The sequence below is a fragment of the Plecotus auritus genome, assembly GCF_963455305.1.
Source record: "Plecotus auritus genome assembly, chromosome: 7".
Taxonomy (NCBI): Eukaryota; Metazoa; Chordata; class Mammalia; order Chiroptera; family Vespertilionidae; genus Plecotus; species Plecotus auritus.
The window spans coordinates 62,550,624-62,563,207 of record NC_137774.1 but is presented as its reverse complement, the minus strand read 5'-3'; the positions used below and the strand labels follow the sequence as shown (position 1 = coordinate 62,563,207).

General features: G+C 53.6%; 1 protein-coding gene across 1 annotated transcript in view; it reads left to right on the top strand.

Annotated features, from left to right (window-relative positions):
- COG7 (component of oligomeric golgi complex 7) overlaps positions 1-12,222 on the top strand; it is an 89,063-nt gene extending 76,841 nt beyond the window's left edge. The window contains exons 14-17 of the mRNA XM_080681940.1: positions 5,032-5,115; positions 8,913-9,027; positions 9,833-9,976; positions 11,812-12,222. Coding sequence (XP_080538066.1) covers positions 5,032-5,115; positions 8,913-9,027; positions 9,833-9,976; positions 11,812-11,978 — 510 coding nt within the window. The 3' untranslated portion in view covers positions 11,979-12,222. The remainder of the gene's footprint in view (positions 1-5,031; positions 5,116-8,912; positions 9,028-9,832; positions 9,977-11,811) is intronic.
- The last annotated feature ends 362 nt before the right edge of the window (positions 12,223-12,584 follow it).

Genomic DNA, 12,584 nt, shown 5'->3' with positions numbered 1-12,584 from the left:
GGGCAGCAAGCGTTCACTGTGTGACCTTGGCAAGTCTCAGCCCCTCTTGGCATCTCACAGTCTCCATCTATAAAAGGACCTGGTTGAACTACCGGTACACGATTTCAGGGTTCTTCCTACCCCTGGAATTCTGTGATTTTTAAAAATGACTTGTCTATGCAAAATGCCATGACATCTGCTCCAGCCAGACTGCACATTTCTTGCATGGTTGGGGCGGGGGTGAGATTGGAAGACAGCCATGCCGTCACAGTGCAGTGGAAGGGATGTCGATGACCAGTGCTATCTATCCCTGGCCACGCCATGCCGTGCATGGCTTTGGATCACAGCGCTGAGGCTGCTACTTCCTCTGTGACCTCATTCCTCATCTTTAAAATGGGGACACAATAATTCTCACCATACAGATGTGTAAGGATCAAGTAAAGTTTTGTATATGATAGAATAGAGCACAATGGCCACGAAATGAGTAGATGATGCTTCACAAGGGGTGTTTTTTTTTTCTTTCTGTGGTTCTCATTTTTTAAGAGGAATGAGAATTTTAAAAATACCTACATTTATTTTTAGAAATTAAGCAATAAAGGAAGGTGTGAAGGAAAAAACAATCCCCTGCAGAATCCCAACACCTAGAAATAAGCAGTGTGAACATTTGTTCGTCCACCCAGACTTCTTCCCATGCCTGCCCACGTCAAAGGCTGCATGGCACTACAGGAGAAAGTGCAATTGGACAGCCAGGCTGTTTTTAAAAAAGAAAACATATACCATATAAATTTTATTTGAATTTAACTAGAAAAAGGAGATAAAGGAAACCAGAGGAATGTTTAAATTTGAGATTCTAGTTTCTTTGCAAAAGAAATTAGTTCCAAGCCCTCGCCAGTATGCTCAGTGGTTAGAGGGGCTGCCTCTGCACTGAAGGGTCACAGATTCGAGTCCTGGTCAAGGGCACGTACTTGGGTTGTGGGGTTCATCCCCAGACACCGTAGGGGCACATGCAGGAGGCAACCAGTTGCTGTGTCCCTCATATTGATGTTTCTCTCTCCTCTTCCCTCCTTTCACCCCCTCTAAAAATCAGTGGGAAAAAACATCCTTGGGTGAGGATTAACAAACAAAACAAACAACAACAACAAAAAAAGAGTTCCCAGATCTCTCCAAGGTTAAGGAAAAAAAGATTATGGAAACTATTAGAGATCGAAGTCATTGTCTTTGCTGATCATGCTGCCATTTTATTTTATTTATTTCTGTGTTTTTATTGATTTGAGAAAGAGAGAGGAAGGGAAAGGGGGAGAGAGAGAGAGAGAAACATTGATCAGTTGCCTCCCATGCACAGCCTGACTGGAGATGAATGCATAACCCGGGCATGTGCCCTGACCAGGAACCGAACTGGAGCCTCTCAGGGCACAGGGTGACACCCAACCAACTGAGCCACATCGGCCAGAGCTCACACTTCCATTTAGGCCAGGGGTGGGCAAACTTTTTGACTCGAGGGCCACAATGGGTTCTTAAACTGGACCGGAGGGCCGGAACAAAAGCATGGATGGAGTGTTTGTGTGAACTAATATAAATTCAAAGTAAAGAAGCGGAGGGGAGAGCAAGAGAACCGGATAGAACAGCCGGATCCGGCCCGCGGGCCGTAGTTTGCCCACGGCTGATTTAGACAGATGTTGACACTGGTTCACCTGCCCTGAGAGGTGAGGGTCAGCCTCCTCACAGCTCCTGGCTCCCTCCCCTACCTCCAGGCTTGGCTCCTTTGTTATTTTTATTGGGAAAAGTGGAAAATCTTGACCTTCTGTTCTGAAATCTTCATTCTCTGTCTTAGCTCTCCATGGAGCCGGGTGTGGAGTTCCCACCTGCCCTCCCCCCTCTGCATCCGAGCTCATTGTTGGGATTGCTTCTGGGCTGCTGGGCTCTGGCCTTTGGTTGGCCCTCAGCACAGCGCCTCTGGTGTGGGCGTGGAGGCAGGCGCTCTCCGCCTGTGCCAGCACGGAAGCACAGCACAGAGGCAAACACTCTGGTTTTAAGGATTTGAAAATTAAACCCTGGTCATTGAATGTTTGTTTTTAATGTTTGCTGGTCAATTGTACCACCCTTTTACATGACAGGAATATAAACCCACACTCTATTCTACTGCAAAATAGATTGTTGAGGTTTAGCTGTATTACCTGGTAACAGATGGATAGAAAAACCCATTTGAAGGAAATCTGTAATAATAAAAGTATAATATGCTAATTAGACCGGACAGCCGAACGACCTTCCGGACGTCATTCCAGACATCCTTCTGGACGAAGCCGTAGTGGTGGGGGCTGAGGCAGAGGCGATTAGGGGCAATCAGGCAGGCAGGTGAGCAGTTAGGGGTGATCAGGCAGGCAGGCAAGCAGTTAAGGGCGATCAGGCAGGCAGGCAGAGGGGTTAGGGGCGATCAGGTAGGCAGGCAGAGGCAGTTAGGGGTGATGAGGCAGGCAGGTGAGTGGTTAGGGTCGATCAGGCAGGCAGTCAGAGGGGTTAGGGGCGATCAGGCAGGCAGGCAGAGGCAGTTAGGGGTGATCAGGCAGGCAGGTGAGTGGTTAGGGGGGGCGATCAGGCAGGCAGGCAGGTGGAGTGGTTAGGGGTGATGAGGCAGGCAGGTGAGTGGTTAGGGGTGATGAGGCAGGCAGGTGAGTGACTGCAGGTGAGGCAGCCAGCTTTAGGGTGACTCAGGTGGAATGAAGAAACTAGATTTACATGTGAGGGTGTGCCAAGCTGAGCTCTGTAACCGTGGGGCGATCAGGCAGGCAGGCAAAGGTGGTTGGGGCGATCAGGCAGGAAGGCAGGTGAGCAGTTAGGAGCCAATGGTCACGGATTGTGAGAGGGATGTCTGAGGGGTTCCGGATTGTGAGAGGATGCAGGCCGGGCTGAGGGGGACCTCTCCGCCCCCGCCCCCCCATGCACGAATTTCATGCACTGGGCCTCTAGTTTTAAATAAATTTTGAACAATTAAAAAATAGCTTTCAGCATTTCCCAGTTGCCCTCTTCAAGCCACCTTCTCTGCCTGCTTTTTTAGAGACAGTGGAAGGGAGGGAAGGAGGAAGAGGGAGAGAAACATCGATGTGAGAGAGACCCATTGATTCGTTGCCTGCCACAAGCACCCTGACAGTGGTCTGGGCATGAACCTGCAACCCAAGTATGTGCCCTTGACTGGGATTAAATTCTGACCCCTTTGTGCACAGGCCTGCATTCTAACCACGGAGCACGCTGGCTGGGGTTGTCCTTCTGTTTAAGTGTGGTTCCCATCTTTTCCCAGGGCCACTGCCCTGGTCTAGGCCTCATCGCCTTGAGCTGTTTCTTGAGCTTTCTCTCTGCCTCCCACCCTGTCCTCCTCAGAGTGGCTGCATTAATCTTCATAAAACTTTGCTCTAATTTATCTCTCGCCACCCAAAACTCTTTCTGAGCTCCCTAGGGCCAGGATGATAGTCCACTGAAAAACGTTTCATTATGGAAATTTTCACACATGTGCAAAAATAGAGAAGAGGTACCTGAGCTCCATGTCATCAACACCTGCTTCCACATGGCCAGCTAGCCACCCCAGTCCACATCGCCCCACCTCAAACATGCCTCTTCTGCTTTGTGCATTCCCTTCCATGTCTACCAGCTCTGTTTTTCTCTGTTTCTCTCCCCCCGCCCTTTGCAATGTATTTCTCGAAGGTAAAGCCTTCTCTTAGCCTGGTGTTCTCCTTCTAGCCTTCTCTAGTCACCTCACGGGCATCTTGTGGCCCGCCCCTTCTCCAGTCGCTCTCAGCTCTTGCTTCTCTGAACATTCATTGCATCTGCCAGAGACCTCCTGAAGAGGGAGCCTGAGTGGATGCGTGTGGGGCGATTTCTTTGCTCTCTGCAAAGCCTACCACGTCACAAGCACTTGGTATTTGTGGGTGATCGGGTGTTCCTTCTCAGTGGGGTGGGAGGACATTTTGAAATAAAAGTGAGGGTTCTCAAGCAAGAACATGGAGTTTAGGGAATTGAAGGTCAGGGTGAGGAAGAGAAGAACTGGTCTAGAGTGAAGAGAGCTAGGCAGATCATGTGCTAGAGAGCACGGGGGACGGCGGCTGAGCTTGGGCGGAAGCCAGGGTGGATGTGGTCACTACCTTCCCAGAACGCTACTTAAGGATCAGGCCACCGGACCGGCATCAGGTGGCACAGAGAGCTGCAGCATGACCTCGGGAGCCACTCCAGGAGTCAGCCAGAGCGGCCTTGTTTTCCAGGCCAGCTTTAGGGTGACTCAGGTGGAATGAAGAAACTAGATTTACATGTGAGGGTGTGCCAAGCTGAGCTCTGTAACCGTGTGTGTGCCGGTGATTTGCCTAACTATGGGAAACGTGAGAGGGCTCACGCAGCGACACTGTAGACATCCCCACTTTGAGTGATGAGGGAGGATGTGTTGGTGCCGAGGTCGGCCCAGATGGCTCACATAGAGGACGGCAGCGGGGGTGGGGACTGCATGCCTTCCCTCCCCTCTGAGTTCTGAACCACCTGAGGACTGGGTCCAGAAGGCGGGGAGAAGTGAGAGGAGGAGCTCCAGCTTAGCAGAGTGTATTGGCGAAGTGTGGTTGGGTGTTCCTGCAGTCAGAAAGGGCTTCCCAAGCCTCCCTCCCGGATGTGGTTGCTGAGGCAGATTTGGGGTGTCCTAGCCTTTTCAGAGTGCCGGAGATCCAGGAGTTAGTGAGGCTACCTGTGCCCAGCGACTTTGTGCCTATTGCCCCCACCGAGTAGAAAATCTCAGAGCAGAAGAAGCCAATTCATTTCACGTTCTGAGGGAGAAATAAGGCGTTGGCTCCCACGGAATAATCCAGCGGAGGAGGTGGGAGCCCTCTTTCATGGCTCCATAGGCATGCAGAGGGCGAGAGGGTGCGTTCCTTTGTGCGGGCTTCAAGGTCATGGTTTATAGAAGGGAAGTCCCTGGTCTGCCAGCTCTGAGCAGGTGAGGCCTGTGGGAACACGCCCTTTGCCCTCGGGGCCCTCCCCTCTCCAGTGCTGCCTGTGTTGACATTGACTCTCCTCTCCCCGCAGAGCTGGAGCACCGCGGGCATTGGAGAGACCCTGACGGACGCCCTGCCCACCTTCAGCCTCACCCCCCTGGAGTACATCAGCAATGTAAGAGCTGCCTGTGCTTCTCCCGGTGGTCATCACAGCCTTTCAGGCCTCCCCTTGGGTTTTGATTCTGGGCCATCCATGTCCAGGACTTTAAGGAAATCAGCTGGGAAACACGCTGGTTTCAGAACCTGGCACGCTGCCTCCCTTCCCCCACCTCCCTAATGGGAGGCGAGTCAGTACCTGTGGCATCAGAGTGAGTCCAGTGGGAAGGTCGGATTTGGGAAGCCGCCCGCTCTCACTTTAGACCCCTCCCCCACATAAGCTATGACTGTTGTAGACACACTGCACTTTTAAAGTAGAGGCTGTGTGTTAGGAGTTGGTGACGCCACTGGTGGAGGATGGCATCCCACTCTGTCCACTGCGAGTGCGTGAGTCCCGGGTGGCAGCCATTGTCCTGTTTTCCAGGGTGTTACCCGATTTCCTGCTCTGTGACACTTAGGATGTGGTTGGTCTGTACAAGCAGTGGGAGCTATCTCATTTTTAGATCAAGACACATGCATTACAGTAAAATCAATACAGGAAACCATGTTGCTGAAAGCAACGTTCGAAGTTATTGATCTCAAAGGTGTAGAGGAGGAAGGAGGCTGGGATGCGTTTCTAGGCCCGGCCTTGCCTCCTGCTGGACCCGGGTGAAAGGAGCACTCATCAGGCACGCACTGCGCAGGGGCGTGCTTGGTGCAGGTTGGTGCGTGAGGTGGTGCACAGCGAGCGGGCGGGCAGCAGTGTCCGGCCAGCATGGGGCTGTGGGGTGGAAGCGGGGCTGGAGGCCATTTCTCCATGTGCTTAGATAGGACGCCAGGTGCTTCGTGCATGTATCGCACAGTATTAGTTTCATCCTCGCCACGGCCATCGAAGTGAGTGTGAGCTCCTCCTCATCCCAGAGGTGAAGGATCCACGGCCCTGGCAGGGTAAGCTACCCCAGGCCATGCAGTGGCGGAGCTCTTTGTTCTTCCCGAGCCGCTGAGCTACCTGCACAGGAATCGGGAGAGCTTGCGAGTGCGTGCCATGGTGAGCATCGCTTTCCACAGGGATTTCCAGAGGTAATATGGACAGAGCTCCTGTAAGAAAGCTGGACTCGGGGAGTCTCAGAACTGCAGCAAGCCCACAGCCGAAGGCCGAGGAATTAAAATTTGAGATGTCAGATGATTGAAATTTTATAACGAAAGGACCTGCCTCTTTGGTGAATGCCCTCACCTATGCAGAACTATGGGAGCATTCCAAAGGGGTGAAACGAGAAAACGCTGTGAAAAACTTTAAGGTGACATGGATGCAAGGGAGAAGGGTGATATTTTATTTTGAATAAAATTGGGTCTGTGAATTTAGCCAAAGGTATGGCTACCAATGAACGGTGCACCAAGCACAGAACATGCCTGGGGCCTGCACACAGCAGGGGTTCAGGAAATGCTTGCTGAGGGGAGAATCCTGGCCCCGGAAATCAGCACCCTTCTCTTCCTGCGACCTTGTGGAAAGTAAGGGATCCGCTGTAATTTTCAAGCCGAAATTACAGTGGTTGTTATTAGTGAGTTAAGGGGCCACTTTCTGGTTCCTGTGAAAAACCATACTCAGTAAGTGAACGGGGAAAACACTGCGATCCCTTTAGAGAGAGGCCAGACTGTCGGGGTTTTGTTAGCAGGATGGACCACGGGACGCATAGGCTCACTGCAGCCAGCCACGGGCAGTGTTGGGGGTGAGGGTGTAGTCGGCATGTGGTCCCGGGGGCGAGTAGGTTTTGGAGTCTGCGTTAACTTCCGAAGGCTGTGCTCTCAGGAGGACCTGACGCTGGGTAGGTACATGTGAGGCCAGGTGGAGAGCCCTCAGACCTTAGCTTTCAGAGTTCCTGTTAACTCTCAGTGGATACGGGTGTCTGGAATGAATATGGAGCCAAAAAAGCAACAATAGGCTCACAGACCTTGTTAAAATATAATATCCTATATAATAAAAGAGTAATAATGCAAATTGACCATACCTCTGCTACACCCACAAGCCACGCTCACCAGCCAATCAGGAGCAAGTATGCAAATTAACCCAACCAAGATGGTTGCAGCCATGGAGCGAGCAGGAGGCTTGGGTTTTCCCGGTAATGGAGGAAGCCAAGCTTTCCGCACACCCTGGCCGGCTTAGGCCTCCACTCAAGGCTACAAACTTTAAATTATAGAAGATAAATAAATCCCAACAAAAATGGCTGCGGCCACGGAGTGAGCAGGAGGCTTGGCTCTGCTCAAGGCTACAAAGTTTCAATTATAGAAGAAAAATAAATCCCAGATACCAGGGCCTCTGCTTGGGTCACTGGGGGGCGTGGCCGGCCTGCAAACCACCACAGGCCCCTCGCCCAGGCTGCCCCATGCCACAAGGGAACCTGCACCCTGATCCAGGACACCCTTCAGGGCAAACCAGCCGGCCCCCACCTGTGCACCAGGCCTCTATCCTATCTAATAAAAGAATAATATGCAAATTGACCATCACTCCAACACACAAGATAGCTACCCCCATGTGGTCAAAGATGGCTGCCCCCATGTGAACACAAGATGGCCACCACAAGATGGCCAGCAGGGGAGGGCAGTTGGGAGGGACCAGACCTGCAAGGGAGGGCAGTTGGGGGTGATCAAGCCTGCAGGGGAGGGCAGTTAGGGGTGACCAGGCCGGCAGAAGAGGTAAGTTGGGGGCAACTGGGCCTGCAGGGAAGGGCAGTTTGGGGGAACCCAGGCCTGCAGGGGAGAGCAGTTGGGGGTGGCCAGGCCTGCAGGGGAGGGTAGTTGGGGGCGACCAGGCCTGCAGGGGAGGGCAGTTGGGGGCAAACAGGCTGGCAGGGGAGCAGTTAGGCATCAATCAGGATGGCAGGGGAGTGGTTAGGGGGTGATCAAGCTAGCATGCAAAAGCGATTAGGGGCAATCAGGAAGGCAGGCAGGGGAGCAGTTGGGAGCCAGCAGTCCTGGATTGTGGTAGGATCGGGCCTAAACGGGCAGTCAGACATCCCTCGAAGGGTCCCAGATTGGAGAGGGTGCAGGCTGGGCTGAGAGACACACCCCACTGTGCACTAATTTTGTGCACCGGGCCTCTAGTGTTGTCATAACCTGGGAATCGACTTTATGTTATACTTACCTTAACACACAAAACAGTTCTGAGCAGTCATAGAAATAGGTGTCTGGAATGTATTCACCATGATCGCACCCTGCACCTGATGAACGCCTGACAGGCACTGTGTTACTTACTTATGGCTTGTCCCAAAGGTCTTAGAGCCTTACCTCTTACCTCTTCCCTCTTCCAATTCCCCACCGGCCAGGAAGGCTTTGTCTTTATTTCCTAGAGTTTGTATTATGAAAACAATATAGTTTTCCCTTCAAATTAATTTATAATCATAAATGGCTCCCCCCCCCAAAAAAAAAAAAAATTACTACTTCGCCTGTTTAAATCACCTAGAAGGCAGGGACTGTGGTCCAGATCCGGGCAGGGCTTGCTGGCCATGTGCATATGGACAGTGTCTTTCTGGTTTTCGTCTGCGAGCAGTTATTACTGGTGTTGACACAAGTGCTGTAAGGTGTCCAGAGCACTTCGGTGTCCATTACCTCACTGGAGGAGAGTGTGTGCTGAGCGTGTTCCAGAAATACTGAGGCCCCCTGGGAGAAGGACGGGTTGGCCCTGCTGCACACCGCCCTGGTGTTGGAATATGTGGCCAGACGCGGTGTTAGCACACATGGGAGGACTTGGCCTGGGGCTGTCCAGGGGTAGCAGTGTGTCTGTCCATTCTTTGTCTTCACGCAGGTGTGCTTCCTGAAGTCACCTGTGTGCTTCTGTTTCAGATCGGGCAGTATATCATGTCCCTTCCCCTGAACCTGGAGCCGTTTGTGACTCAGGAGGACTCGGCCTTGGAGCTGGCGCTGCATGCAGGAAAGCTGCCGTTTCCTCCCGAGCAAGGTGAGACACCTGCGGGAGGGTGCGCAGCCTGGTGGTGTGAGGACACGCCTGCTCGGCACCCTGGCTGCGTCCCACACAGCTCTCGCAGGCCCGCCGAAACGGTTTCTGAGGGTAAAACAGTGACTGAGAAAGAGTGGGGTATGCACAATAACACAGTTAGTTACTTTCACTTATGCTTTGAAAAAACCCAATCCTGTGTATTTGCACACGTACACAGGCATGTGAAACCGTGGGAACAGGTCTCAGAGTGTGTGTGGGTCAGCGGGGAGTGGGAGGAGCAGTGCTTGCTTTTTACTCTACTCTGTGTTATCTGAAATATTTTATAGGACTATATTTTCTCTATTGTATGTAAAAAAACATGTGTACACCAAAATGTCAGTAACAGTCATGGAAGGCTGTGAGGTTATATAAGCGTTTTTTATTTTTATCTATTTGCTAAATATGCTTTTTAAGTTTAAAAAATTTAGGGAACATTTTTTCATAGAAATTTTCACACAGACACACGCACACACACACATATGCACACCGCACGTGATGGGGATAGGGTGAAACCGACTGTCCTCCCCTGCCTGTATGCATCCCCATGTTCACGTGCTTCTTCGTAAGCAGGGCCCTCTCACATGTGCTCTGTTGGTGGCACTGCTTAGCACATGTCTGCGCTCTGCTCGATTCTCTTCTCCTCACCACACTCGCCCCGTCCTGAGGCTGCATGGCCCCGAGGGCGCCACGGTGGTGGGTGTAACAGTGACTGCAATGGGTCTTTCCCGAGCAGCTCGGTGTGTTTGGTGACTCTCTCCCTTTCCAGGGGATGAATTGCCCGAGCTGGACAACATGGCTGACAACTGGCTGGGCTCGATCGCCAGAGCCACGATGCAGACCTACTGTGATGTGATCCTCCAGATCCCTGAGCTCACCCCGCACTCCACCAAGCAGCTGGCAACTGACATTGGTGGGTCCCCCAGCCTCCAGGAGTCTCCTCCCAGGTCTCCTCTTGACGTCGCTCAGACTTGCCCTGAAGCTTTCAAACATGCAGTTGTGTCTCCGGGCCCTGTCCCCAGGGGTCTGACTTAAGTCTGGGTGGAGCCCAGATACCTGCACTTGGGGAAGTGTCGGAGGGATTCTGACAGGCTGCTGAGGCTGAGGCATTAGGGCAGCTTCCGTGAGAGAGAGGGAATGGCTGACTGCCTTGCCCGCCTGGCCTTCTGTCCCTTTTATATAACTCCCGCAAACTAGTGTTGGTTAAGCTCTTACTACACACCAAGCATGCCAGGTGCCGCGCCAAGCCTCACGCCCGTTGCCTTATGCAATCTTCAAACTCCCCTGTGAGGCGTCTCGCCCCCATCATGCTGATAGGGAAATGGAGGCTCAGGGCGGTTGTGTAATGAGGACACCTGGAGTCCCAGATCCCTGCCTACTGCGGGCAGAGAGGCATGTGCCCACCTGCTCCTGCTGGCGCCCGTCATGCAGGTGGTGCTGAGGTTTGAGCTGTGGGCAGGCGGCGGGAGTGTCCCCAGTCTCTTGGTGTCATTCCACTGGCTTGCCTGGGGCAGCTGGGTGCTCAGGGCCCAGGGTGGTAGGGGCCTAGCAGGGCTCTGACCTGATGGGCACAGGGCCCAGCCAGCCTCTTGTTTTGCTGAAGAAGAGCTACAAGTGAGGGTTTCCCCCAGGCCCAGAGCAGCCAGTGGGGGGCCCGGCCTGGAGCCCAGCGTCTCGGGCCCTGAGCTGTGCCCTTGGCAGTGAGCTCAGCAGCTGCTGTGGGAGGCAGCGCCTTGCCATGTCATGGGCGCGTGCGCCGCCTTGGTGCCCCCTCAGTGCAGCAGGGGCACCGAGCAGAGAACCAGCGGATAGAGGGTGAGCTGAGCTTGGGCTTGCCCTGGATTTCAGTTCACATTATTTCTCCCTCCCTGTTACGCTCCCTCCTGGTCATCCATGCCTCCTTCCGTGCTGGCCGGAGTGCTAGGAGGTGGGCTGTGGACAGTGCCTGTGCCCCGGTGCTTGTCCTGGGGAGTGTGCTGGGGCTGGGAGGAGGCGGCCAAGGCGTGACGCTCAAGCTGTGGCACGATAGAGATGCGTGAGGTCTGTGGCAACAAACGGCCCCTTGAAGATGTTCAGATTCGGTGTTAAAAGAAACAAGCCTCAAACCACTCTGCTGGCCAAACAGAAGGTCGTGGTGGGCCTGGGCTTCACTTTGCAGCCCCTGGCTCTGGCGAGTGGAGCTCAGTTGTGGGGACAAGCTGTGCAGGAGGCAGGTGCCCGACTGGTGGAGACCGCCGCCTGGGAAGCACCTCCCCCTGAGCCGGACCTCAGCCAGCCGCCAGGGCTGAGCTGGGCCTCAGAAGGAGACACGGGAAGAGGCACACTTGCCTGGAGCTCCCGCCTGTCAGGGAGCAGGAAGGACCTGGGTGTCTCCAGCCCTCCCAACAGGAAAGGGAACATGAGAACTCGTGGAAGGCTCCTAGAGGTCTGTCCCCACCCAGGAAGGAGGAGAAAGACAGCACCCATTACCGTCACCCACAGTACATCAGGTTGCCTCCAGGGCCTCTGTCCCCATTCTGTCCTCCTAGCATGCAGCCCGATGGACACCAGCTGGGCAGCAGATGGGAGCGGGACCTGAGCCCAGCTCCGTCAGGAAAACCCTCAAGAGTCAAGGCCTCTTGCTGAGGGCAGAGTGGACCCCAGCATTTGGAGGGTGGGCAGTGTCCATTTATTACTCGGGGCCCCCGGGAGGCCTTGTGGGCCTGTCCTGCCTGTGCTGAGTCTGTCTGCACCCCCCCTCCCCCACAGACTACCTGGTCAACGTGATGGATGCCCTGGGCCTGCAGCCCTCCCGCACCCTCCAGCACGTCGGGACGCTCCTGAAAACCAAGCCCGAGGACTACAGGCACGTCAGCAAAGGCCTGCCCCGGCGCCTCGCCGCCACGGTGGCCGCCATGAGGAGCGTGGACTACTGACCCTCACGCAGCCGAGAGGAGGGCGGGCCTGCGGCCAGGATCAGGCAGCTCTCCAGAACGGCTTTGCTCTAAAACTGCCCAGAGTGGGCAGAATTGGTTTTAAAAAGACTTTCATTTGTGATTAAAAACTCCCCCAAACATTGTAAATTAAAGGTTTATTTATTAGAGAGGTATTTTCAGATGATTTTTTAAAATGACCCGATCTGGAAAATGGAATTAATAAATACAGTGAAATGTAAGAATGCTCTTTCTCTCCAGCGATGGCTGGGTTCTGCGCATTGGGGACGTCAGTGAGAAAGGGAAGGGGGGATCGGCAGGTGAGAAGCAGAGAAGATGCTTTTAGATACTTGGGAGCAAGGGGGCATCGGGCGGAAGGCGGCCTGGGGCGAGATGGACAAGCAACCCCGAGACCCCAAGGACAGACCTGACAAAGAGCGGGCACAGCGCTGACCCGGCCACCAGTGGCTGCGAAGGGGCCTGGAGGTTCTGGGCCACGGGGCCTTGGACCTCTGTGATGAGACCAGCTTTTCCTTTTTAAAACTTGCAAACGGTGTGGATTCTCTTATTTGCCGGTAGCTTCATATCTGTTAAGAGTGTACTTGTCTA